This window comes from Vidua macroura, chromosome 6, assembly GCF_024509145.1.
Source record: "Vidua macroura isolate BioBank_ID:100142 chromosome 6, ASM2450914v1, whole genome shotgun sequence".
NCBI classification, from domain to species: Eukaryota; Metazoa; Chordata; class Aves; order Passeriformes; family Viduidae; genus Vidua; species Vidua macroura.
Window position 1 is genome coordinate 61,711,395 of NC_071576.1, and position 27,276 is coordinate 61,738,670.

Below are 27,276 nucleotides of genomic sequence, written 5' to 3' on the forward strand. Positions count from 1 at the left end.
AAACACCTACAAGTAAACATCAGTAAACATCTCTCTTTAGCCAGAGGGACCCATCACAGACACTAAGAGAAAAACAAAAAAAAAAACCACCTATCTTCATTTTCTCTACCATTTCTCACTGACTTTTCAAATAGAGAGCACTAACCAATCAGGTTGGAAATATACAGGTGCTAAAGAAATGCTTGTGTATCAAAACAATATTTTAATCTTCTGAAACTCCAGTTAGAGATGTAGACACACAGCTGTAAACCTTGGTAATTCTCACTTCATACATCCCAAAATAATGGCATGAAATTACACTGAAGTACAGCTCCATAACACAATTTTAAAAAATGTCATACAAGAAAGGGACTATTAAGTTTCACTTCTGTAACAGCTCTGAACAACACCTATAATTTTAATTCCATTATTATACATCAATTCATAGGCAAATAAATATATTAATTCCATTACAGTATTCAGTTTAAATTAGCCCCATCTGGACAGAAGAGGTATTTTACACCACCTTCATTAAGAACAAACAGACCTTTATTAATCTTTTTACTCACATTTTCCCAGCAATTCAGTAGAACAAAACCATTAAGAGATCCAAGAAAACAATGATTTCTATTTAAAATGGAGCCAAGAAACTTGGTTTCCAAAGCCCTCTCCTAAATTAGACCAATCCAAGTTTAATGGTAAGAACCAAAAGATTTATGTCCAGGATCTGCACACAAACATCTTGCCAGGTGTAGAACTTAAGACTAAGTACACCAATCAGTTTCAGGCAAAGAAATAAATTCACAGGAGGCACTGAGAGGAGCAGATGTACAGCAGGGGCTGCCTAGCAAATTCAGCTGAAGAATACCAGGATGTGTAAAATTGGAGCATACTGCTGAAATGATGAAACTTTAAAACTGTTTTTATAGTGGTTAGAAATAAAAATTAACAACCTGCCCCCCAAACCCATGAATTTACTTCAACTCTAACAAAACTCAGTCTCCTGGTCACTGGCATTCTCTTCACCTCCCTTAAAAATCCCAACTCCTTATCACATTCATTTTGACACCTCAAACCACCTCAGATGTGCCATGCACATGCTCCAACACCCTGTCAGTACTGACAGCTGGCTAGCAGCTTCCTCTAGAAAAGGGAGTTTTTCCTACAAAACTGAGTTCTGCTCACCTCTCTTCTCTACCAAGTCACCAGCTTTCAAGAAACAGGAATTTCATTACCTTGGGAATTATATCTGTCTATCAAATTCAGCTGAAAAGAGTCAACAGTATAAAAAAAAGACTCCACTTTCCTCAGAAAACCAGCCAAAGCACTTTCTGAGCAAAATGCCTCAAGGAAAGGAGCAGAACAGAATAACCAAGAACCACACAGAATAATCTGGTAAAGCTCTGAGATTCTTATGCACATATAGCAGCAGAGCAGAAAAAAAATAGGGGAATTCACAGAACATGAAGTCTTGATGCATGACCAATACAACTCCACAAAAACTGACCAGAAACCTTCCAATACAATTAATACATTTTCCTCCTATTCATTTTTTAATTCATTACTACTGATTATTAAGAAAAAAACTTCTCTTTTTCTTTGCCTCTGGTCTGTGTGTACTAGAGGGTTGCATCTGATCAATCATACAGATACAAAAATGGTAAAAACAAACCCTGCAACTATTACCTTATTGGTTTGTAAGAATGACTTTGGTGTTTTGTTGGACTTCTGGCTGCTGAGAATTCCAGACTTTCTCTGCTGCCAGGCACTGACCCCCAGGAGAACTCTGCATTGACCTGAGGCCGTGGAGAAGCTTCCAGAATGGAATGACAGAACTGGGATTGTGGGGGTGGAGTTTGAACAGAAGTGTGTAACATCACAGGGTGGAAAACTTAGAGTTTAAAGGTTTAGAATATAGTAACATATATAAAGCAAGATGGAGGTTTTAGAGCAGTGGCTGCTCCTTCTTCACCTTCTCCATGGGTTTGGGTGGTTTTGTACAATTGGATAAATAGTCCACATTGCATGATTGGTTATTGGGTTAAAAGTGAAAATAATTTAGGTGTAATTTCCTAATTGGACAGTTGATCCTTAAAAGGCCTCATAGAGAGGGAGGTGGGGCTCCATTTTTAGTTTGTGAGAGTGAAGGGCTGTAGAACTCAGGGTTTGTGAGACTGGAACACAGACAAAACTAACAAACATCTGAGTCTGAACAAGAAATACCATCTCACAGATTTAATCCCAACCTTGGCAGGAAAGAAGCAAGGAATCCACCAGTGCATCCTTAACATCAAATGCAGCCTTACCAGCAAAGCAAGTTTTTGGTATTTCCGTTTCAGCTCTGCTGGGCTGTCCGAAGGTTGCGCCCCCAGGATCTTGTACCAGTCCTTCTGCTTCACCCTTCCCACGGCCATGGCCTGGAGGATTTGCAATCCCTTCCTCAGCACTGCGCTAGAAAATCAAATCAAGGAAAGCACAGCCTGGAAGAGAAGCAGGAAAAGCAAAAACAAGGATGTGGCAAACTGCAGCATCGCAGAATTGACTGCTGCCCTCGAGGACTGCTGTGCAAAAAAAGTTGAATTCACGTGGCCATTCCATCCCACAGCCTGTCAAATGTGAAATCTTCTGTTTCCTGTCCAAGTGCCTCAGCTTATCCTGTTCAGAAGCCATCCACACCTCTTTAAAAATCATTTTGTGTGTAGAATGAACTGCTTAGAAATGCCCCAGGTTACAGGGACGCCTTCCATACAGACACTTTTAAAAACAAACTTTTGACTTTGAAGCAATACCGTACTTAACACGTGAAAACATGAAGTACAGAAAATTTCAAATTGGGAATAAGATCCGTGCAAGAAGGCATGAGAAAAAGTATGTGTTTGTTTTTACAAAATTACTTTTTCAGAGCATGGAAACGCCTTCATCCTGCTGAGTAAGAAGTCAACTTGCTTAAAGCAGGAGAGCGTGTAAAAACAAATACATAAACAAAATAAACCAAATAAATCGACAAACAAAAATGAACCAAAACATACGAAGTTAGCACAGATCACTAAGCAAAAGCTACCCAGAAGTGTGGCTTTCAATTTTGGCCATCTTTCATCAACTTAATGACCCAGAAAGAAAAAAACAAAAAACAAAAACAAAGCAGGAGACTCAGTGTCAGTAATAGAATGGCAGTGCTTGAGCTTCACGCAGCTTCTTCGGTGTGCTGCAATCCCCAGCTGATTTACCACGAACTTCCAGAGAACAACACTGCCAGCAGGCAAGAGCTTTGTAAACACACAAGCTCTATAACTGTATATTATTTTTTTTTTCCCCCTAAAACTGCTTCCGTCGTACTTCAGAATAAGCCATGCTTTCACGGGGGAAGGGAAGGGCGTGTTAGGGCAAAGCGCCACGCTCCCGTCCTGCCCGCCCCGGGACCGCGCTCCCCGGGCCTGCTCCCGCAGCGCGGCCCCCGCACAACCGGGGAGGCCGCCGCAGCCCGGGCCAGGCCGCGGCCGCGCTGCCGGAGGTTCCGCGCTGCCCTTCCTCGCAGCTCCGCAATCCCCCCCGGTCCTTCCATCCCCCGGTCCGTCCATCCCCGGTGCCCGCGGCCGCCCCGCGCTCCCACCTGCCCCGCACCGTCCATAGCAGCGCACGCCCAACTCGTCCGGGCGGGAAACACGCTCCTCTCCCCCGCCGCGCTTTACGCCCTTTAGCTGCGCCGGCGCCGCCTCGGCTGTTTCCAGCCGGGCAGTAGCGGCGCCGCACCGGCAGGAAGCGCGGCCCGACGCGTTGCCATGGCGACCGCGGCTCGCCCCGCCCGGCCCGGCCCGGCCCGGCCCTGCGCTCCGCTTGCCGCGGCTTCGGGCCCAGGAGGCTCCGCCGCCCGTCCCGTTCCTCCTCGCTCGCTGCGCCGGAGCCCCACGGCCGCTCTCCCCGCAGGGGCTCCGCCTCCCGAGGCGCCGGCGCTGCCATTGCCCGGCCCCCGCAGGCGGAGCTCGGAGCCCGCGCTGCCGGCCTGGGGAGCGGAGCGGAGCGGGGCCGTTGTGGGGAATGCTTGTGCTGAAGGGGAAGGAAGGACGTCCTCGTGCTTAAAAAAGAAAAAAAATCAAGCTCTGGAAGCAGGTTTCCTTTCGTTAGAAGTAAAGGAGAAACCAGAAAACGCCTTATACCTCCCCCACACCCCACCCCTAAAACTACAAAAACAACACAAACAAAAGCCAACACCACCACAAAAAAAAACAACAAAAAAAACCCCAAAAAACAAACCCCTAAAACAAACAAACAAATAAAAAAGTAAAAAAAAAACAACAACAAACAAACAAAAAAAACAAAACAAAACAAAACAAAACAAACAAACAAAAAAACCAACCACAAAAACACAGTAAAGCCCCCCAAAACCTTAGGTGGATGCTGGAGACTTTAGCTTTTGGAATCTTAGGCAAAACTAGCTAGCAAAATCCCTAAACATTTCTCCAGGCAAGCTGAGTTCACCCTGCACTTTTAAATGTGTAGCATACGTCCTGTGACAACGTTTGTATGTGATAGGTTAGAATTAAAGCAGCTTCTTGTCACTTTTTGTCCCCCTTTGAAGCGTTCAAGCCGGGCTGGACGGACGCTGTCGGGAAGAGCTCCTGGCACGTGGCTCCCATCAAACAGAGAAAGGTGGAGAATTTATTAAAATCAGATCTGCACAACTCACTCAGCTCCTGATTAGTCTGATTTTTGTCCGTGCTGGTTGTCAGTGGTCCTTTTTATTTGGAATTTTCTTCTCAGGCAAAGGTCTCAGTGTGGTTCCGTGTGCCACCTCCTTCACTGGGGCTGGTGTGTGTTTTTTAAAAGAGTTTGAAAAGCAGTTAAAAGTTTCTTTAAAATGTGGTGTTGTCCTGGAGATTGGTCACTACACCTGTGCTTTCACCAAAAATAGTCCTCTTAAAGACTGGGTACAAGATGCATCATTTATCCTTTATGTCAAAAATTCCTGCATTGCATATTGAGGTTTTTGTCAATTTTAAATCTTGATAGGATTGGCACCAGCTCGTACAGCATTTGCAACACAGAGTTGTTTGAGAGATTGTGAGCAACTGTATATCTGTCATGAGAAAATAAATAAAAATAGAAATTTTATACATAAATATATATAATTTATATATAAATTTATGAATAAAATATAATAATAAATGTAATAGAAATTATAAATTTATTATCTAAATAGAAAACTATCTGTATGTGTTAAGCAATTATTTCTGGAGTCAGTGAAACAATTTTGGAATTGAAACACTTGTTCTTTTCTGTGCATGTTCAGCATGCCAAAGCAAAAGAAAATAGGCTATTTAACAGAACAGTTTGGTGTTCATGCACCACTGGCCTTGTCTGGTGTCCCAGTTTTTGTGTCTCAGTTTCTCTTTTAATCTGCCCAGTTTCAGAAGCCAAAATATCAAATCTAAACCCCTTTCAGCATCAGCAGTAAGCACTGGATATTGACTGGGTTTTGGTACATTTAAGAGCCTTGAGCATGTTAAAGTCGTGCAAAGATGAATATTTTGAATGAAATGTGGGTTGGGTCAGTCATAGCTAATCATGGCTGGTTGTGAGGACTTGGTCAGTCTCAAGAAATTTGATAATTAATCTCCAGATGAATTCGCTCAGTTCAGGATGTGTTAAACGGGAATGGGTCCGTAGGGCAGAGGGAGCAGGGAAAACCAGCTGAACACAAACGCTCCGGCTGGTGAGCCAGCACACAGCTCAGTGTAGCCAGAGCTTCGCTGCTTTTTGTCCCTCCTGAAGGCAAAAAATAATTCAAAAAGAGTAGGGAAGTGCCAGGAGAGTGTGGAGAACTTGCCATGAGAGTGCAGGAGCAGAGACAGAGCAGAAACTCCGGGGCTGTTGTCCCAGGATGGAGGCATGAGACATGTCTATAAGAAACCCAGCTTGCTTAATTATCTCTAATTATGTGAGCACAGGTGCTGTGCATTTTGCTGGAGCTGGACACTGAATATGGTAAAAAGTTTCTTTCTCTTGTTCAAGATGCTTTAGGTGCAAATTGGTGGTTTCAGACTTTTTTTGTGACAATATTTAACTTTTTAGTAGATGCTTTTCATGAGACTGTCACATAACATTGGGCTGTGTTGTCAAAGAATTATAGGAGAATTATTTAGAGATTAACTGGAGAGTCCTAAAATGGTTATAGGAGAATGATTTAGGGACTTAACTGGATGCTGTGTGTACTTGTAGTACTGCTTTTCCACTATTAACTACATTTTTTACTTCTGGATGGTATTTTGCAAAGTCTTGTAAAGCTTTTTTGGTTTTTTTCTTTTGGTTTTTTTTTTGGTGATTTTTTTTCTTTTTTTTTTTTTTTTTTTCTTTTGTTCATGTTGGTTTTCTACTGCTACCTAGAGAGTCCTAGAATGGTTATAGGAGAATTATTTAGGGACTTAACTGGATACTTCTTAACTGTGTGTGCTTCTGGTACTGCAGGAAAAGATGAGTACAAATGATGGGCCAGCTGAAACATCCAGACTTTGTCATTATTAACTACAATTTTTACTTCTAGATGGTATTTTTAAAGTCTTGGTAAGACTAGTAAAGCTTTTTTTTTTTGTTTTCTTTTTTTGTTCATGTTGGTTTTCGACTGCTACCTAGAGAGTCCTAGAATGGTTATAGGAGAATTATTTAGGGACTTAATTGGAGAGTCCTAGAATGGTTATAGGAGAATTATTTAGGGACTTAACTGGATACTTCTTAACTGTGTGTGCTTCTGGTACTGCAGGAAAAGATGAGTACAAATGATGGACCAGCTGAAACATCCAGACTTTGTCATAATTTTTACTTCTAGATGGTATTTTTAAAGTCTTGGTAAGACTAGGAAGGCTTTTCTGCTTATTCTATTTTTTTTTGTTCATGTTGGTTGCTACATAGAGAGTCCCAGAATGGTTTGGGGTGGAAAGGACCTTAAAGATCATCCAGTTCCAACCCTCTGAGCAGGGAACCTTCCACCATCCCAGGTTGCTCATCCAGCCTGGCCTTGGACAATTCCAGGGATCCAGGAGCAGCCACAGCTTCTCTGGGCACCTGTGCCAGGGCCTGCCCACCCTCCCAGGGAACAATTCCTTCCTATTATCTAATCTCCACCTCTTTCAGCATCACAAATAAGCACTGAATATTGATTGGGCTTTGATAAATTTAATGTTTAAGTCATGCAAAGATGAATATTTTGTCTTAAATGATTTTTTGCAGTTGTTGTCTTTATCTTTCCAACGCTTTAATGTGGCAGTTAATATCAGCAATTTATTAATGTGGCAAAAGTACAAAATTTCATTATACTTCTAATGTGCTGTTTTCATCCTGGCTCTTCAGTCAGTACAGGGAGAAGAATTTTTTGCAAGTGATTTTTTTCTGTCAGAACGGTAGTAGACAGCTGACTCAAAAGAGTGATAAAAGTGAATGTCTGAGTTTTGTCTCTTGGGAACAATTGAGATAAAATAATTTGTTCAACTTTGAGCAATGTTGGACTCCTTTTTTAATCTAGATATTAAAAATCCTTGGAAGAGATAGGATTATTTTAAAATTATAAATGGATTCTTTTTCTTTTTTAAGAGAAAGAGGTCAGAGATCTGAATGCTGAGTTCTTTCAGAATTTATTTTAATTGGATCAGATTTATCAACAGCAAAAAGAAAAAGTTTTGTCTCCCAGGAGATGTGCATATGATAGACTAAATGTCATAATGATGTGAACAAATGAGATGTAACATGCACGGAAAATATATGTTTTCCATTAAATTTCCACAGAAATGATTGAAAACGTCCTGGGAATTATTTAAGCAATTTACAATATTGTTTAAAAAGGTACATCTGGGCACACTGAGTACAGTCTTTTGTCGTTCATTAGCAATGTATTTAATGAGGGTTTTTTTAAGTGATAGATAGTTAAGGTAACAGACAAGTGACAGATTGTTTGTCTTTAACGATTTCCCTATTTCAGGCCCATTACAAAGCAATTAGAAATCTGACAGCATTTTTCCTCTGCATTACTGATCATCTAAAGTGATGAGAAATGAGAGGTGATGAATATTAATTGTATATTTTCATATAATTATCATAAATTATTACCTTGTCTAGTGCGCTGCAGGTGGAGTAAAATCAATGGATGAAAATTCAGTCAAATATGATAATTTGAAAGATTTCATGACTTAGTTTTTGTCTTTAAAGTGCAGTGTCAATCAGTCTAAACCAGGCATGCATTAACTGAGGGAAATACAAAGATACTCTTACTTTTCCTTGCTTTGCTAGCACTGAGCAGCGTGGCTTTTACTCTTGTGCCCTGTGACAAATTATTTACCTCTCTTTTTTAGCCTGCCAAATTTACAGGACTGGACTGTGGAAGTTGGAAAGAGAAATCTTCACAGACTCAAGAGGGTTTGATTTACAGCCTTAGAAGAAGCCTAGATTGATGTGAAAGCAAGGTACACAGACATTGAATAGAAAAATCATGAACTTATGATTCTACAGTTATAAGTAAGTAAAAAACTGTATGAGATAAGGTGATGAAGGGTTTTACAGTGTAGCAATGTGATTGTATAGAATAAGTTAAGAATTTAGATGTTATAGAGGTATATGTGTGTATGTCTAGTGGCAGCACATTGGACAAAAGTATCCACATTGCAGTAGAAATAAGTAAAGGTGATAGGTCAGAAAAGCAAAATAAACTCCATGACATCAGCCTATTGGGTTAGAAAGTTCTATATTGCCTTGGAACAAAGAACCTGTGGCTATCTTGAGCTATGGCCAACTGCTTGCTGTCTCAAAATCTCACAGCCTCTGAGACTGATGTTTATTTTAGCAATAAATCATCTTTAGCCCAGTTTTAGTCCTGTCCCTTTAATTAATGTGATGACCTATTCCTCTCCAACTTTTTGCCGTAAGTATTTACACATTGTTTGAACTTTGTGATATGCAGCTCCTGTAATTTGCATCACTTGTTTTTATAATGCATCTCCTTAATTTACAGTTAGTGGAAAAATGATAAAAAACAGATCTCAGATTCTCCAAATCAGGTATCTAGGCAGTGTGGCCAGTGTTAGGGTTTTTCCTGAGAAAATTTGGTTGAGATGAGTTATTCAATATCACTTTAGTCTCCTAAGACTAAAAATGATATACCATTTATCTGGGATGGCAGACCTTACCCATGAGACAATTCCTTCTTATTTCTAATTTCCCTGCATGTTCTGGTTCAGAAAAGTGAGCAAATGGGATGAACCATAAAAAGAAATTCTTATGTTGTGAAGTTTATCAGAGTTCATGTATTTGAAGTCAAATAAAAACTGCAAGTGCAAGACTGTATTTTTATCTTGATTTTCAACACCTGACTTTGCAAATTGGATAATTTTAACAAATTTCATTTGAAAACTCACTTTATTATCATATTTTATCTTCCAGTGTTAGTAAGAAAGAATAGGGTTGGAGTGTTTTCTCATGGTGGAAAAGTTCACAACCATCTCCTGAATTAATGTAGTCTCTTCTATGAGCACAAATCCAGGGTTAAACATGTACTTAGCTTCCTATCTCTGGTAGTGACCAGTGGTAGAATAAAAGGGCAAGAAGAAACAGCACTAGTGTAGAGAAAACCTCCAGGTGTTAAATCCTCCAGGATGTGTATTTATCATATACAGAATAAATTTTGTACTGGCCTAACAATCTGGAGTTACCAGCACACTAGTGTTTGAAAATGAGGGTCTCATTCATTGGGGAACTACCATTACATGGCCACACTTTGTCAGAATGATCCCCATTTTCATCATAATGGGATTTCCTTTGGGATATTCTCATGCCTCATTCACATCCTGAGTGCTTGTTGATGGAAAAGGTAGCACATTTAGGCTGGTACCACCATGCCCTTCCTGCTGAGGCCTCATGATCATCTTAAGGAATCTCATTTATTCTGTCTGAAGTCAAGGTCCAATTCTTCAAGTTTAGGTTTTACACAGATAAAAACCAGATTGGTTTATTTCCCAGCTCTATGCCAGTACACGCTGTAGTAACTGCTTTCAGATTTTGTAATTTCAATCCTGGTTTTGTCATGTAGGCTCAGCAGAATTCATTAACCATGAATTCCCTCATGCTCTGTGGGGCTGTAAGAAACTCTGTGATACACCCTGTTCTCAACGTCCTTCTGCACCTCTGAAAGCAAAGAGTACCATTTTCCTTTCCTTTTTTCATGCCTCTCATAAAGCACAGAGCAGTTTTCATGTCCATCCACTCTCTCAGGATTGCATTGCAGCTGTGCCTGTACTGCACATGGGTTTTTCCAACAAAAGGACCCCTTTTCTTCTTCTGCCTCTTGTGCATCCCTTCACATCCTGCTCAGTCACGTGCTGCTAACCATGTGCATAGAGACACACGTGTCATATTTCTCCTTTTTTAAAATTCCTCTGATGAATAGACTGAATAAGACTCCTTTTTTGATCTTTATTCTGATGTGTTTAAACCAAATATTCAGGTGTTTGAATACCCTTATCAGAAATGGCCCTGTTTAATAGCACTTTTGTTACTTGCTAATGCAAGGTGCAATATTCACAAATGCAAGGGAGCAACAACTGTGGTGTGGAGAAAGCTTGCAAACATAACAGAATGTCAGCAGTAGACACACATGTCATATTTCCCCTTTTTTAAAATTCCTCTGATGAATAGACTGAATAGGACTCCTTTTTTGATCTTTATTCTGATGTGTTTAAACCAAATATTCAGGTGTTTGAATACCCTTATCAGAAATGGCTCTGTTTAATGGCACTTTTGTTACTTGCTAATGCAAGGTGCAATATACACAAATGCAAGGGAGCAACAACTGTGGTGTGGAGAAAGCTTGCAAACCTAACAGAATGTCAGCAGTTCACAGCTTGAGTTACAGCCAGCTTCTTGAGAAAGGAAATTGTAAAATGAGCTATGTAATTCTGATATTTAGATTATTCATTTTATTGTAATTGACGCTTTCCAAAATAATTGGATATGTTTCCACATGTTTGTTGAAGAAAAGTGCTGGGCTAATTGGCTTTTTTTGCTTATTTTCTTTAAAGATATATTTGATAATTTCTCATACTTTTGATTAACGTATTTCTATTATGTGAATTCTTTTAAAGACTAAAGTACTTTCTAAGTGTGACAGCAAGTAGTAAAGTCCTTTTAGTACTGTGGGAAAGAATATACCTGCTGTACCTCAAAACCATTTTATGAAATATTCCTATATTATATAATACAATATTATATTATTATAGTATATCATTATATTATTAAATAATACATAATATAATAATGAAATAATATACAATATATAATATAATATAATATTATTATATCATAAAATGTTAACTATTTTTCAGTCTTACCTCTAGGCAAACATTTGTCTCTTCAGTTTGAACTGAAAGGTATAGCTTGAAGTTACACCTGTGCTGATCCAAGGACCAGTTGCCACTGAAAGTGGCAAAATTCTTCTGCCATTCCTTCTTCACTTGCTTCATTCATGAGCTCTTGCTGCCTTTGCATCAGCACCACCTTTTGTGTGACCACATAGTCCATGGAGATAGAGGGGGCAAAAAATCTAATTCTGCTAAAAAATGGATAATTTTCTGGTGATTTAGCTCCACTAAAGGGATTTGTCATGTGCCAGTGTCAGCACAGAGAAGGTGGCTGGAGAACGTGTCCAGGCCAAGGGGAAGAGGTGGCAGAGGGGAACAAGCCTGCCCATTTGGATGTCACTTAGCCCTTAAACCTCATTACTTCTTCATCAAACTGGGTGCTGAGCTAGGCTGTGTAAAGTCCATAAAAGTAAGCACAGGATGAACAAAGCTGGTTTGAGCTGATGAATGTCACCAATGTATGTTTAAAGTTAAAGGAGGAATAATCAGTCATATCAAAGATATCAAGCCAGGCAAATGGAAATCAACGTAAATGAATAAAATTTACATTTCTTTCTGATTTTTGCAACTGATACTGATATTATCTAATATTGACATTATATTTCAGCAGTACAGCTGGCTTTTCTTTTGGCTCACAGAATGATTCTGCTCTGCTTTATTACCTTATTGTTACCTTAATGTTGATGTTTTCCATTGATATTTCAGGCAAGTTCAGGGCCAGTTGTGTTAGACACTCTGTTAATATCATTAACAAAATCCTGCCAGCAAAAAACCCAAGTCAGTCTAGTGACCAGTCTGTATCAATAAATTTTAGGTAAAATGTAATGTATGTCCAAAAGCCAGTGTCAGCCTATAAACATAGGTTTATGTAAATTCTCACCTGGACTGAGGCAATTTATCTGAAGGTCTATTGCAAACTTGTTTTCTCCTAAATTAAAAAAAAAAAAAAAAAAAAAAGAAAAAAGAACCCTTCCTATTAAAAGAAATAAAATACTTCCAGAGCTCCTGATTTCTTGGTGGTGTCTTGGTAAAAACAACTTGAAATACAGCAGCTGTGTTTCAATTTCAATATGGGTAGAGGAGAGGGAGGGCAGCAGGGAGAAGACAAGAAGAGAAGAGGTGGATTTACTGAAAATTTGTGTGACTTGATTTCAGGTGCTTCCGAGTTGATTGGATAGGTAATTGTACATATAATCAGATTAATTTCAATCCAAAACCACTGTAGTTTCTTTATTTATAGCTTCCAGGTTTCCTGTTCAGTTTCTAATTTTGCTACTCCAGAAAAGAGAAATATGCCAAGTATGGAGAGATCCGAAACAAAACTGTCTGAATCCCACCATGTTCTCAAAAGCTGTAGAGAAAACAATACAAGATTAGTTCATTTTTTTTAAATCAATATTTGATCATCAATCTTAACAACTAACAAAAAGCTTGTGCTTTCATTTTATGGCAAACAACAGAAGTCTAATAAGTGCTCAGGAAAAATGCCATATGGCATGTGCATCATCACAAAAAAGAGACGAGCTCTAAACTTTGTAAATGTCTTTGTGCCACATGGATGCACAGCCTACATTAGCAAAAAAAAGTATGAGGAAAGTCATGGGAACTTTTCACTCATGTCATTTGTCAGAGATGCTCAGTTTGCTGCCGTGACATAAATTGTAAAAATACAATTGAGTAAATATTTTGTTAGTGTCAGTCTCAGAATAAGTATGGAGAGATATAGAGCATTTAATATAATCTTATACTTTATTATCTATAGAATTTTAATATAATTTTATTATATTTTATAATTCTATACTTTTAATACTTATTTATAATTTTATTTTGATGCACCTTCAGTTTCATTCAAGGAAAGGGAAAAATAACTCAAAACCCTGCAGATATACTGATTTTCAACTTCCATCTTTATTTAAAATCTGAAAAGTGCAAATCCTTCATTCCAGATCCATCTGCAGCTGGCTTAGTGGTCCTGGAATCTAAAACAATTTTGTCTTCTCACGTTTCTTCATCTCTAGGTACCAGTTCTTCCTTTTTGGTCAAACAGCAAACTGGGCAGGAGCAGGGATGGGGCTGTGCCAGGGCAGATCCTGCAGGAGCAGGGATGGGGCTGTGCCAGAGCAGATCCTGCAGGAGCAGGGATGGGGCTGTGCCAGGGCAGATCCTGGGTGCAGGAACAGGGATGGGGCTGTGCCAGGGCAGATCCTGCAGGAGCAGGGATGGGGCTGTGCCAGGACAGATCCTGGGTGCAGGAACAGGGATGGGGCTGTGCCAGGGCAGATCCTGGGTGCAGGAACAGGGATGGGGCTGTGCCAGGACAGATCCTTTAGGAGCAGGGATGGGGCTGTGCCAGGACAGATCCTGCAGGAGCAGGGATGGGGCTGTGCCAGGGCAGATCCTTTAGGAGCAGGGATGGGGCTGTGCCAGGACAGATCCTGCAGGAGCAGGGATGGGGCTGTGCCAGGGCAGATCCTGGGTGCAGGAGCAGGGATGGGGCTGTGCCAGGACAGATCCTGCAGGAGCAGGGATGGGGCTGTGCCAGGACAGATCCTGCAGGAGCAGGGATGGGGCTGTGCCAGGGCAGATCCTGCAGGAGCAGGGATGGGGCTGTGCTAGAGCAGATCCTGCAGGAGCAGGGATGGGGCTGTGCCAGGGCAGATCCTGCAGGAGCAGGGATGGGGCTGTGCCAGGGCAGATCCTGCAGGAGCAGGGATGGGGCTGTGCTAGAGCAGATCCTGCAGGAGCAGGGATGGGGCTGTGCCAGGGCAGATCCTGCAGGAGCAGGGATGGGGCTGTGCCAGGGCAGATCCTGCAGGAGCAGGGATGGGGCTGTGCCAGGACAGATCCTGCAGGAGCAGGGATGGGGCTGTGCCAGGGCAGATCCTGGGTGCAGGAGCAGGGATGGGGCTGTGCCAGAGCAGATCCTGGGTGCAGGAGCAGGGATGGGGCTGTGCCAGGACAGATCCTGCAGGAGCAGGGATGGGGCTGTGCCAGGGCAGATCCTGGGTGCAGGAGCAGGGATGGGGCTGTGCCAGAGCAGATCCTGGGTGCAGGAGCAGGGATGGGGCTGTGCCAGAGCAGATCCTGGGTGCAGGAGCAGGGATGGGGCTGTGCCAGGGCAGATCCTGCAGGAGCAGGGATGGGGCTGTGCCAGGGCAGATCCTGGGTGCAGGAGCAGGGATGGGGCTGTGCCAGGGCAGATCCTGCAGGAGCAGGGATGGGGCTGTGCCAGGGCAGATCCTGCAGGAGCAGGGATGGGGCTGTGCCAGGACAGATCCTGCAGGAGCAGGGATGGGGCTGTGCCAGGGCAGATCCTGGGTGCAGGAGCAAGGATGGGGCTGTGCCAGGGCAGATCCTGCAGGGGCAGGGATGGGGCTGTGCCAGGACAGATCCTGCAGGAGCAGGGATGGGGAATCTCATGCAGAGTAGAGCTGGCCCCAAGCCCAGCCGCCGAGTCCCGGATCGGGATGAGCCAGAGCCCTTCCATCCACCCCAAATCCCTGGGGCTGTTGTTTCCCTGCCTCACAGAGGAGTGTGGGAGCAGATGGCAGCCTTGCACTTCAACTGTGCAAGTGTTAGTGGTACTTCAATCTTTTACAGCTTGGTTTTAGCCTTGTTACCTCCCCAGCCAGTGAAACTGTGCTCTGATACCTCAATTGTTGGTTTCTTCAGGAGAAGTTTTTTGGTCAAGGATGGATATGTTCTCTCTTTTTTTTTTTTTTTCCCCTAATGGTGTGGCAGTGCTTTGTTCCTCAGGCAAAGAGGAATTTTTGCCTGTTCCAGGCACTGAAAGAAGTTCCATTCCTCTGGAGCTTGTGGGGACACAGAAGAGGTTCATTGGGTGCTGTGTAGTTTCTTGGTTAATTAAGAAGAGACAGCAAATAATCTCAGATTATTTAGATAACCAAGAGCTGTTCAAACATTTTTCTTCTGCACTAAGTACCACTTGTCTCCCTGAGCAGTCTGGTCTTTTTTTCTTTTTCTTTTTCTTTTTCTTTTTCTTTTTCTTTTTCTTTTTCTTTTTCTTTTTCTTTTTCTTTTTCTTTTTCTTTTTCTTTTTCTTTTTCTTTTTCTTTTTCTTTTTTTTTCTTTTCCGTGCTGGAGCAAAACTTTCGTAGCCAGAGATGTGTGGGATGGCAGGGCTTCAGTGGAGAATTGACAGAGAAAGGAGGAACAGTTTCTTTCTATTCATCAACTCAGGGATGCAGGAGAAAATTTTCATTCAAGCCTTTGGCAAAATTCCCAAGAAATGTAGTGGGACATGAGTTTCACAGACAGCCTGTACTTATTAGGTTATTACTCAGCGTGCACTCATTTAGGATGGATTGGAGTTTCATGATAGCCTGTAATTGGAAGAGTATTAGGGGGAAAGTGGAAGATCTGGTGATTTTATTTTTAAATAAAAGAAAAATAATCATCTCTTCTTTCCTGCTGCTGTACGAGTTGAGATCAGTTTAGTTTGTTGAAGAAGGTCCTTCTCAAAGTGATGCAGATTATGTGTAAAGCTGTCCTTTGTTGGGTGAGTTATTTTGAGGGCAGATTGCCAAACATTAAATTTGATGAATGATTAGCTTTTGGGGTTTAATCATGTCAATAGTGTATTTTCTAGGTTTCTTGTATAATAAAATGAAATTTAGAATTTTCACAAGTCTTATGATGATGTTAATGCAGGCCTGTAGCAGAAAATGTTCCAGGGATATAATATATGAAACATCCTGTGCTCATCTATCAGTATGAAGATATTATAACCATTAATATTATAACCATTATTATTAATAATGATAACCATTAATATGCTTATCTGGAACACACATGCACATAGTGCAACACTATTGTAAATGCAAATGCAGTTGATGGCTGGAGAAAAATAAAAATTATGGATAAATATAAGATTTGCTTAATCCCTCCATCATAGTTAAGACCTGATATTGCCATTATTTTAATTTTTATTACCTTTGAAGATAAACAAAATGCCTTTGCTGTTCAGACAGTGCTTGCAAGAATAATAAAAAAGGTAGATTGAAATAGGAGAACATTGAAATAAATCACTGTATCTTTTGAACAAGTACTGGAATAAAGCAAAGAATACATGCTTGTCAAATATGCAGTATAGATAAATAATTTAGGTGAAAATGGATGACTAGAAATAACAAAGTGACAACCAAATAATAAAGGGCCAAAGGGTGGTTTTTACATCTGATGTAACTTCATTGTATATCATAAGTAATTGTGATATAAAAATACAATTGATATAATATCTCAATATTATAGAAACAATATTATAGGCAAAATTAATATATTAATATTTAATAACTAGGCTATTATAATAACAATTAGCAATGGTATTATAGATGATATTATATAATTAATATTTTAAGATTATTTTAAAGATACAATTTCTATAATCCATAAAAAGTTTCATGGCTTTTGTATGAGAAAAAGAGACAATTTGACAGGCAACAGTGGTAGTAAGTGACAGCAAGCACAAATCCTTGGCAACTGTCATTATCCTGCTGTTGGATTCACATCCCAAACTGTGGGATAACTTTGACCTTTATTGCTGTTACTGAGCCACCGTCTGTTAAATTAACTGTATTTTTAACTCAGCAAAGGACAATGTTAGTCAGGTGCAGATTTATGCCTTAGAAAATTGTATGGACTTTTATTCATCTTGGGTATACTGTTGCTCTCTGTTTAAAAAGAAATATGGAGACCTGCTTTAGTTAAACAATGATGAATAATGAGAAAATTGCACAAGAGGAGCGGAATAGAAATTCTGAATTTCAGAATGTAGAACTAACTGAAAGTAGAAGTTCCTTTTGTAATAATTACAAAAATACCTCAGTGTTTTGGCCATGAATAAACCAAAGTTTAATTGCTTTTACTGTTCTGATACTTAGGAGTTACTTGAATAAGAAAGGATAGGGAGGGCTTTAATAAGAAAGGACAGGGAGGACTTGATCTCATCCAATTTCTTTCTTGCTTCATCTTGATCTTTAATACTTCTCTTGGCACAGTTGCACTTGTGCTGATTTGGATCTTCCAAAGACTGGCTAAAATTGGATTGCTTGATCTTCATATGGGTGAATATTACATCTAGACTTTTGGCCTATGGTGTAAAGTCATTTTGTGTCATTAATAGTAGCCCCAAATTGAAAGTTGGAGGCTTTTACTCTCATTATTTTTCATGTTTTTATGCAAATAAAGCCTTTATTTCAAGATTATGAGATAATTCAAAGTTCATTTTGTATGAGGAAGGCTTAGTGCAGCATAGCTGAAATACCTGCTGTACTTCACCATAATCCTGTCCTACAGCACTTTGTGCATTGCCCTTCTGATCCCAGCTTGTGCAAAGATTAATTGAGCTGAAATCTGAAATAATGCTTGCAGAAATAAGAATCAGGATGAAAGTATTAACACAGTTTCATAAGGCATTTTGCAGCTTTAATTACGATGTTGTAGGCTTTTCTGAACTCTGTACAGTCAATTAATACTAATTTACAGTAGTTGAACAACCAGAGCAAAAAGATAACATTTTAACTACATTTATCATATTTTTACTCTGTGAAATGTTGCCCTCCCTTTGTGAAAAAAAAAAAACTTAAAATGCTGAAGGGAAGCAAAGCTCTAAACAACTTCTATCTGCCCACAACATTCGCCTGCAATCAGCAATGGTATCAAGAAGGTCAAGACTTCAACATTGTTCTCCACATCAAAGAAAATCTGTTCAGGGCTGTGATGGAGCATCAGATCTACACACAGCCTCAAATCAAGCAGTACAGACAATTTCTCTCTTATATCTCTTACATGTGAGAGAAACAGAGCTGAAAGTGTTCCCACAGGTCAGCCAAGGTAATCAAAGCTCTCCTGTTGCTTTTAATCAAGGCTGCTGCAGTTCAGTCACCTTGTAATGATGATTCAGTTGATAATTCTAATTTTTATTAAGATTTCTTGACCTAGAAATTTGTCAGAGTATAGCAGCTTTTAAAACCTTATTGATTCCAATCAAACCTTCCTGGAAGACAAAATTACAGCGAATCAGGCATGCCAGCCCACTTTACAAATTTTTAAGACTCAACAATAGATGGGTAATAGCCAACAAGTTGACCCCTCTGTAAAGAGGAATGTGATTCTCCATAATTAACCCAAAATGAATTGATTCTGTCTGTGGGGGAAATCCAAGAGAGCAATTGGATTTTGCAATGTACCATAAAGGTGATGAAAGAAAAGACAAAATTGTGCTAGAACGTGCTTAATTTAGATGTCCTCATCAAAAGCTTTTTGTTGGTGGTGTCTTCTGTTTTGAGGGAGGAAACTGTGGTAAAATGAGACAAAGCTTGATGATTAGAGTTATTATGGAATCCCTTGATTTGTGACCTCAAATAGAATTCAAAGGGCTCTAATTTTTTTTATTTGGTAGCTATTTTCTGACTTTTCCCAAAGCCTTCAAGGGTTTGTGATTGCTGATTTTGTTTAATAAGACATGGATATTAATATAATGGTCCCCTGGTGTATGAAAGTCATTTTTAGTTACTTTTCAAAGGGCCACATTCTGGCTTTCTTATTATGTGATTTAGTTCTCAGCACTAAAGTAGCTACATTGATTTAATAGCATGACTTAACTTTGGAAATTCTAAAAAGAAGACAAAAAAATATCTGAGGTTCTTATGTGGTCACTTTGCCATTCAAGAAAAGTGGAAACTTGATCACGTATATGTTACTATGGTTTAAATGAAGTATCAGTTCAGTGCTAATTTAAATGAATGGGAAAATTTCCAAATTTTTTTAAGGGAGAGGAATTCACATCTTATGCCTCAAACAAGTTTTGAGCTGTGCATGGGAACCTCTTGTTGAAGACCAAGAGAGAGACCATGTGTCACAAATGTTCTTGCTGAAGTGTCACGTTTTGTTATAAATCTGCTTTCCTCTCCTTTTTTATTATTTTAAAATATAGTCATACTATTTCTGTGTTCTCTATACACGAATATATGTTTATATTCAATAAAATATTCACTATTTTATTGTTAATATTCAGAAGATGTGATATAAGCATTTTAAAGTAGTATTGTGATGTTTTTAAGCTGATTATTAGTTTATTTAATTTTATTCTGGCAGCTGTATTGAATATGTTTTGCTATCTGGGAAACAGAAACAATTAACAATAAGCCTCACTATGCAGTCACTGTACAGGCATAATTGCTGTCAGTTTGATTGAAATTTTGCCTGAGAAAAGACTGTCACCAGCTCTTACTTTTTAAACTAGAAGCAATAACCTACATATTATGCACTGAAAGCTCTCTTTAATTAGGAGCTTTCTAAGAATATAATTTTTTCCTATATTTATTTGAGCTGATAAATTTTGAAAAATAAATTAGGTGATCTATTTTCTTGTGGTGTTCTTAAGACATTTCATAAAAAGACTTCACAGCAACTAGTTTCCAGTATTTCAGAATTTCTGAATAAACACTGGGAAAAGTTAAGTGTATTTTATTTAGAAAAGTTCAACTTCTCTGTATTTTCTATATTTATGGTTTAATGTGCTGTGAAATACTTCTTACACTGTGAAGGATTTTAATGACTGTATGCTCAGATTTTCTTTTTATACAACTACTATAAAAGTTTCAAAAAAAAAGCTTTTAAAATACTTTAAAAAGTTTTCTTTAAAAAAATAAAATAATATTGGATTGTTTCTTTCATATCCTAAACTGGATTTTCTTTTTTTTTAACAGAATGAACTGTGCTCTCTGTTTCAAAAATCATGTCATATCCACAGGGCATTTGAAGTATCCAAAGTCATTAAACAGCAGCCAAATATCATCAAAGTCACAGCTTAGAAAATTGGCACAAGAAAGATTTCTTTGCTAAAGTTTCTGTGTCCTTAATTAAGCCAGTAACCTCTAATACCAATTTTCTTGCATGCATAAAGTTTCTCTATAGCTTTTGCTTCAAACCCTGATGTAAATCCTTTTTTGCTTTAAATTAAGCTTATATGAAACTTTTCACCTTTTGTACATTATTTCTAAAATGCACAACTTGATAAAAATACTTATAAATGCTAAGTGGACTAAGCTACAGAATTAAGTACAGTATTATTTGACATTAAAAGGAAAGGGCACAATATTTTAAACCCAAGTTTCTAAGGTCATGTGTGTTTCTCATGCTATGTTTTCTAACAATAATCAATAAAATTGAGAATTACCTGTAGTGCAGTTCATACAATTGGTATGGTAATTATGTTTCAGTTTTTAAGAGGGGTGAAAAATATTTCTGAATCCTCTACAGCTGGGGTATGCATGAAAAGGTTTGCACTGTCATTTTAAGAACATGAAGTACCGCATGAGATCGCTGCTGCAAATTCGTGGCAGCGTTTTAAAATTTTATTTAAAAATTAATTTTATCAAATTAATTGAGAGCGGATTCTTCCATTTCCAGTCCCATTTGTCCCGATCCAATATTAGTGACAAAATAACTCTGTTTGCAGTCGGCATTCCATCCCCTTTGCATCCATTTAGCTGCTGGAGGAGTGCTCTGAGGAGCTCACTCTGAACATGGCTGCACAATGAGAGTTCTTGGCAGGCGGCACCGAGGCACCAGAACCAAGCACAGACCCCAAGATTCAACTGGAGAAACATTTCTGTGGCTGTTCAAAAAAAAAAAAAAACAACCAGAAGTTAAAACCCCAAACCCAGAACCCCCAGCAAATGTTTTAAGGGGTGCAATTAAAAATTGTTTTCATCCTGTCTTTTTTTGCATGGTTTAGCAAAACTAATGTTTACTCATTTACAGCTCAGTAAGAGGATAATGTGCTTAATGAAAGAAAAATCTACTGACAGCCACATTTATTGCCCTTCATTAGCATTGGTACTTAATTTAATATAGATCTGAATAGACATTAGGGAGCCTGCAGGAGGTTAAATGGTGAAAATGTAAAGAGATTATTGAATTTACTGTTTGGTTTCAGTGACATCAAACAGACATAATTAATTAGGTTTATTCCACTAGCAAAAATAATCCAGAATGTAAGACTGGATTCATTACTGCCATCATGTAACATTTTTTGGAAGTTTAATACAGCAATATGGAATATCTTCTTTCTTGCACTTTCTAAATTTTAGATTGTTTGGTGAGACCATTATTAAAATTTTTCTTTGCTCCTTCTCATTCTTTTACCAAAATGGTAAAATTTTCTTTGCTCCTTCTCATTCTTTTACCAAAATTTCAATTTTTAAGAGAGGTGAAAAATATTTCTGAATCCTCTACAGTTGAGGTATTCATGTCAATGTTTGCACTGTCATTTTTAGGATCATGAAGTACCTTGTGAGACTGCTGCTGCAAATTCGTGGCAGCATTTTAAAACTGCAGCTGAAGTAGGGTTTAGTATCAAACTGAAGATACCACTTGGGGATTTTATCAAACTATTGATTCAGCCAACATTTGTGATAAAGAACTTCTAATTAATGCAACCTTAAATATTGTAAAAAGCAAAATTATTATTAAGATGGTGTATATGTAGGTAGGAAGCTACAGTTGCAGTGTACAATTCCAATGAGAAATGTAAATAAGATCAATTGTTTAACATAACATGAAATGTTTGATTTTTTATAATCTGGATGTAGAAAATTGTTTGGTTAGAAAGATAGGGATTACAAACAAACAAGAGAAAATCAGTCACATAGTTTGAATATTTTGTATATATGTTGTATGTATTTTTAATACAGATTTCTTTGCATTTTGGGGCAGTTTTCTTTTCTTATGTACATTCTTTAGAAACCAGTCTTTGGTTTTATTTTTCTACATAGCTTTTCAATAGCATTTCTTATCTTGGGAAGTATTAGGGGACATATTTTAGTATTAAATCATTGACTCAAAATTTCAAAATATTCAAGTGATCTTTCATTAATTCTTTTAGAGACTGATAATTCTACAAATACCTTTTAAAGACAATGTTTATATCATACACATTACTGGCTATTACAAAAAAATCACTATTATATAGCTCTTTCTCTAAACAGAAACATCTAATAGTAATTATGATATGAGTCCAGTAATTAAAGGCTTGTTTACATATTCATGGAGGGATTTACAAAGGAAACTTATGTTAGTAAGCCTGTGCCTTACATAATCAATTTAATACGTTATAATCTCCTTTTTATAACAAAAATTATTCTGAGTACAGTTCAGGAGATGGAATCACCAGAAGGGCTGTAATTAATGGTCTGTATATCCAGGGAAAGGCACAGATCACTGTTTTTATTCTTGCAGAGTGTGTGATAGATCTGCTATTTGTGCTGTATGCATCATTTGCACAATCCTATTACTGCAGGATTTTTGTAGGATTTTGCTGTTTGTCACAAAGTCTTCACTGGTGCATGTATTCTAGTTTCTCCATACATATGACTTGAGTGTTTTGATAGATTTTCAAAGTCATTGAGTCTTTTTTTTTCCTTCTCTCATTTTCCTCTTGCAAGCCAAGTTCAAAACAAAAACTTCTGTGCTTTGTCTGCATATCTTTGGCTGTGTTTCATTGTGACATGCACTGCTGTTCTTTTAGCACCAAAATGTTGGCACACATTACTGAAAATTTCACACCATCTCTTGCTGGATCAGCAAGCTTAACCTACCAAAATCTGGTGTTGTTGAATGGTTTCTGACTGATAATCAATCTTTTTGCTGCTCGACAGTTGTTGCTGGGACACAGACTAGAGCAGGTGGCAGATGTGCCTTGTCTTTTGAGAAAAGAAAGAGAAGGTGAGCTTGGGCACAGAGTGACATATTGTGTGTCCATTAAAAGGGTAAGTATAACAGCAAAAAGTCACTGCTGTACGTGGAAAAGCCACCAATACCAGAAAAGAGGCCTTTTAACACCCCTGTTTGCAAGTTTAATAGAACTGGGAAATGACAGTTCATGGCGTAGGATTCCACATGCTCAAAAATCCACGTTAAAAACATTCACAAATTCTCTGTAAAACATTCCACAGTATCTTTTTTTATTAAAAAAAAATTATGTGTATAATGAATGGTAATGTACAGATTTTTAAAAAGCTGCAGTATATCAAAGATAGGTTTTAGAGGTGTATAGGGACAGGCAGTACCTATTTTGTATTTTCTTTCTCTAGCCCAAGGCTGGGCAGAGAGCACAGAGTGGTGTGGCTGGTCAGTATAAATCAGTATAACACACTGATTTCAGTGTCTTTATACATTTCAGTCCTCAACACATGGGTAATCAGGCCAAATGTCAGCAGCAAATATTTTTTACACAGGAATGGAAGATCAGTGATGAGTGTAAAGCCCTTGCATATATGGGCAAGTGATGCCATGGAAATCTGACTGACTTTTTACAGGTGTAGTTAAATATGAGTATTTGCAAGGTCAACACCTTTGTGGAAATTTGTATTTCAAGTAGAAATCACAAACTTTGTCAGAATGGTATCATTTTGCATATAATTTCATTGCTTCAAGTGTCATCAACACCTGGATGAAGTCTAACCCCTAGTGATGCTGATGTCTTGGTTTATTAGGATTTATTAATCTTCTCATCTTTCTAAAATACTAAAATTTAACTTGAGGGTTTGATTAAGGGAAGAAGGATTCAAACATAAGCTGACAAATTGCATGGTCTGAGATAAAAATTGAAAGCCACCGCTGCTCCTAATTTAATTCAGTATTTATAATAAATACATGTGACATATCAGTGACATGGTGCCATTCCAACAGGAGTTTAGCAAGCAAAAATGTGTCACATTTCAAGCATTTAAATCTCATTTTGGAGGGTACTATTGTGGAGCAGAACAGTGCCAAAGAGCTGATTTTGTGTGATGTGTAGTTCCTGCGTGTCATTTAGTGATGCTCAGTGGTTGTATTTAATTAACTATTGGAAATTTATTTGGAATTTTTAAATAAAACTAGTGGAAATTTATGGGAGCACACATACTTGAGTGTTTGTTCATAGACAAATATATTTAGCAGTTGCTGAATTTCAAAATATAGGGGGTATTTTCTTTATTATTTTATTACTTTGTGTCTCTCCTGCCAGCTTTTATTGTACCTCCACACCTCATTACCATTGAATTTCAGGTGTTTCCAGTGTACTGCTCATGCTTTCTTCATTATTTACCAATTTCTTCAACTGGTAAATATCTTATGTAAACTGGTAAATATCTTACCTTCAACTGGTGCTATCTTATTTCTATTGGATTTAATTTAGGAAACAGCCCTTTAGGAAACTTGCTGAGTAAAATAATCAATTAGCTATCACTCCTTCATAAAAAAATTGTGCCTAGCAGTCATGCTGTTGTGGGGAAAATGGAAAATTTTGAATACTTCGTGTTCCATTCAGCAATATTTCAGTTGCTGTGTTTGCCATTTACCAGGATCTTGCTTCAGAATGAGATTACATTTAAAACAGGGCATCTTTTCTGCAAGGAGTGTCAGTGAAAAGATGGATTCTAACCATTGACCAGTTTGGAAATGTTTAAATTCCAAGCAGCATTCTAAGTACTCTAGGGGCTTTTTCTCACCAGCACATAAAAATTAAAGTTGTCATATTTTTCAGAAAAAAAATGAATCTTCTCTTTGAACTTGAAATTAATACATTTTATTATATTTTTTCTGTAATGACTGTATTGTATGTTATTATTTCAGTGCATTTATACTGGGATTTTGCATTAAAAATACCCATAAAATATGCAGCAATGTGTAAATCATCATATATTATGAGCTTGTTCTTGTTTTAGGTTGGAGATCTCAAGACCTAAACCAGAGATTTGTTGTAAGATATGAACGTTTGCTCTTGCATCAAGAGATATTTTTTTTTGATATTTCATAACAAAATAGAATTGATGATTTCCACAATAGCTTGATCATATCCTGAAAGATAGAATAACACAACCCTGCTCTTTGAGAAGGATGCCAGCAGCACCTAAGGGCTTCTCTCAGAAAATTAATTTTACTGTTTTATTGTGGAAAATTTGGATTCAAATTATTATTACAGATTCTTACAGCCTTTTTCTATTGTGAGGACCTTTTTTGAAATCTTTTGAATTTTTGGAAGATGCCAATTTATGAGCTATTTCAATACTGATGTCTCCCTTCTAGCTGCTCAGTGGCAATGAGATATTTAGGATTTGGGTTTTTTTTATACAGGAATCTAGTGGCAATAGATATGCTGCTCTAACATGCCCTGTCTTTACTTCTTTAGATTTTTCCCTTGGCAAACTCTGCTACCTCCTTCAGCATAAGAATCAAAGGCACATGTGTCAGTGAATCACAGAATTGCAGAATCACAGAATTACCAAATCACAGAATCACACCAAATCACACTGTCACAGTGTGTGATCACACAATCACACACAATCACAGAGAATCATAGAGAATCACAGAATCACAAAATCACAGAATCACACAGAATCACACAATCACAGAATCACACAGAATCACAGAATCACACCAAATCACAGTCACAGTGTGTGATCACACAATCACAGAGAATCATAGAGAATCACACAGAATCACACAATCAATCACACAATCACAGAATCACATCAAATCACACAGTCACAGTGTGTGATCACACAATCACAGAATCACACACAGTCACACAGAATCACCAAATCACAGACTGTGTGATCATACACAATCACACAGAATCACCAAATCACAGACTGTGTGATCACACACAATCACACAGAATCACCAAATCACAGACTGTGTGATCACACACAATCACACAGAATCACCAAATCACAGACTGTGTGATCACACACAATCACACAGAATCACCAAATCACAGACTGTGTGATCACACACAATCACACAGAATCACCAAATCACAGACTGTGTGATCACACACAATCACACAGAATCACCAAATCACAGACTGTGTGATCACACACAATCACACAGAATCACCAAATCACAGACTGTGTGATCACACAGTCACACAGAATCACCAAATCACAGACTGTGTGATCACACAGTCACACAGAATCACCAAATCACAGAATCACCAAATCACAGACTGTGTGATCACACACAATCACACAGAATCACCAAATCACAGACTGTGTGATCACACACAATCACACAGAATCACCAAATCACAGACTGTGTGATCACACAGTCACACAGAATCACCAAATCACAGACTGTGTGATCACACAGTCACACAGAATCACCAAATCACACTCAGAATATGCTGAGTTGGAAGGCACCCATCAGGATGGTGGAGTCCAGCTCCTGGCCCTGCACAGGACACCCAAGAGTCCCACCCTGTGCCTGGGAGCATTGTCAAACTCTTGAACTCTGGCAGGCTCAGCAGTGCTCCCTCAAGACCTTCCACAGCAGATTTTGATACATTTTTCTTCCAGATTATATGTATGAGGCCTTGATGGCACAATGACCACAAAAAAAAAAAAAAAAAAAGTGTATTTTCAGATTTTAGCTTTCCTTCCTGGTCTTTGGCTTTACTTTCTTGTCCATTAACGTGGGCAGTTTGTTAATGAAATAGGAGAGACCGTTGTGATGTGCTTTAGCTCAATGCTGTTAATGGGGTAAGGACATTTTCCACCATGATGGTTTGATTTCTGGGAGCAAGAGTTAGCCTTAAAGAAGGAAACATGAAAACTTAACTAGATGTAAATTGATAGTCAAAAGTGATAATGAATTTGCACACACAAGCACATAAGGCAAGTTGGTCAGGGTAATAAACATCACCAGATGAAATATTTTTTCAATAATACCTTAGGAACTTTTTTTGATTGAAAAGCCATAATTTAAAAATTACATGAGTGTAAGATTAATTGTACAAATGGAATTGTTCAGATAACCAGCCAACACCCATTCCAATGTGCTGCTAAACAGAAATGACTAAACCCTTTATATGGAGCTTCCACTTTTTCAACTGATT

General features: G+C 38.4%; 2 protein-coding genes across 6 annotated transcripts in view; one reads left to right on the plus strand and one right to left on the minus strand.

The window, feature by feature from the left end:
• Positions 1–3,662, minus strand: part of DNAJC24 (DnaJ heat shock protein family (Hsp40) member C24) — a 33,225-nt gene extending 29,563 nt beyond the window's left edge. The window contains exons 1-2 of one of the 3 annotated variants that reach the window (XM_053981720.1): positions 3,590–3,662; positions 2,286–2,459 (exon numbers count right to left, since the gene is read on the minus strand). In XM_053981720.1, coding sequence (XP_053837695.1) covers positions 2,286–2,393 — 108 coding nt within the window. In that variant the 5' untranslated portion in view covers positions 2,394–2,459; positions 3,590–3,662. Of the gene's footprint in view, positions 1–2,285; positions 2,460–3,040; positions 3,183–3,589 lie in introns of those variants that run through there. The other 2 variants (XM_053981722.1, XM_053981721.1) reach the window with 2 other exon arrangements.
• Positions 3,663–3,758: 96 nt separating this feature from the next.
• The window catches only part of LOC128809606 (translation initiation factor IF-2-like), a 47,349-nt gene continuing 23,831 nt past the window's right edge, over positions 3,759–27,276 (plus strand). For 2 of the 3 annotated variants that reach the window (XR_008437787.1, XR_008437786.1), the window contains exons 1-3: positions 3,759–4,086; positions 4,556–4,626; positions 8,316–8,426. Coding sequence is in view for 1 of the 3 variants with exons in the window: in XM_053981719.1 (XP_053837694.1) it covers positions 3,759–4,086; positions 4,556–4,626; positions 8,316–8,414 (498 nt within the window). In the remaining 2 variants the exon portion in view is untranslated. Of the gene's footprint in view, positions 4,087–4,555; positions 4,627–8,315; positions 8,825–27,276 lie in introns of those variants that run through there. The other variant, XM_053981719.1, reaches the window with a different exon arrangement.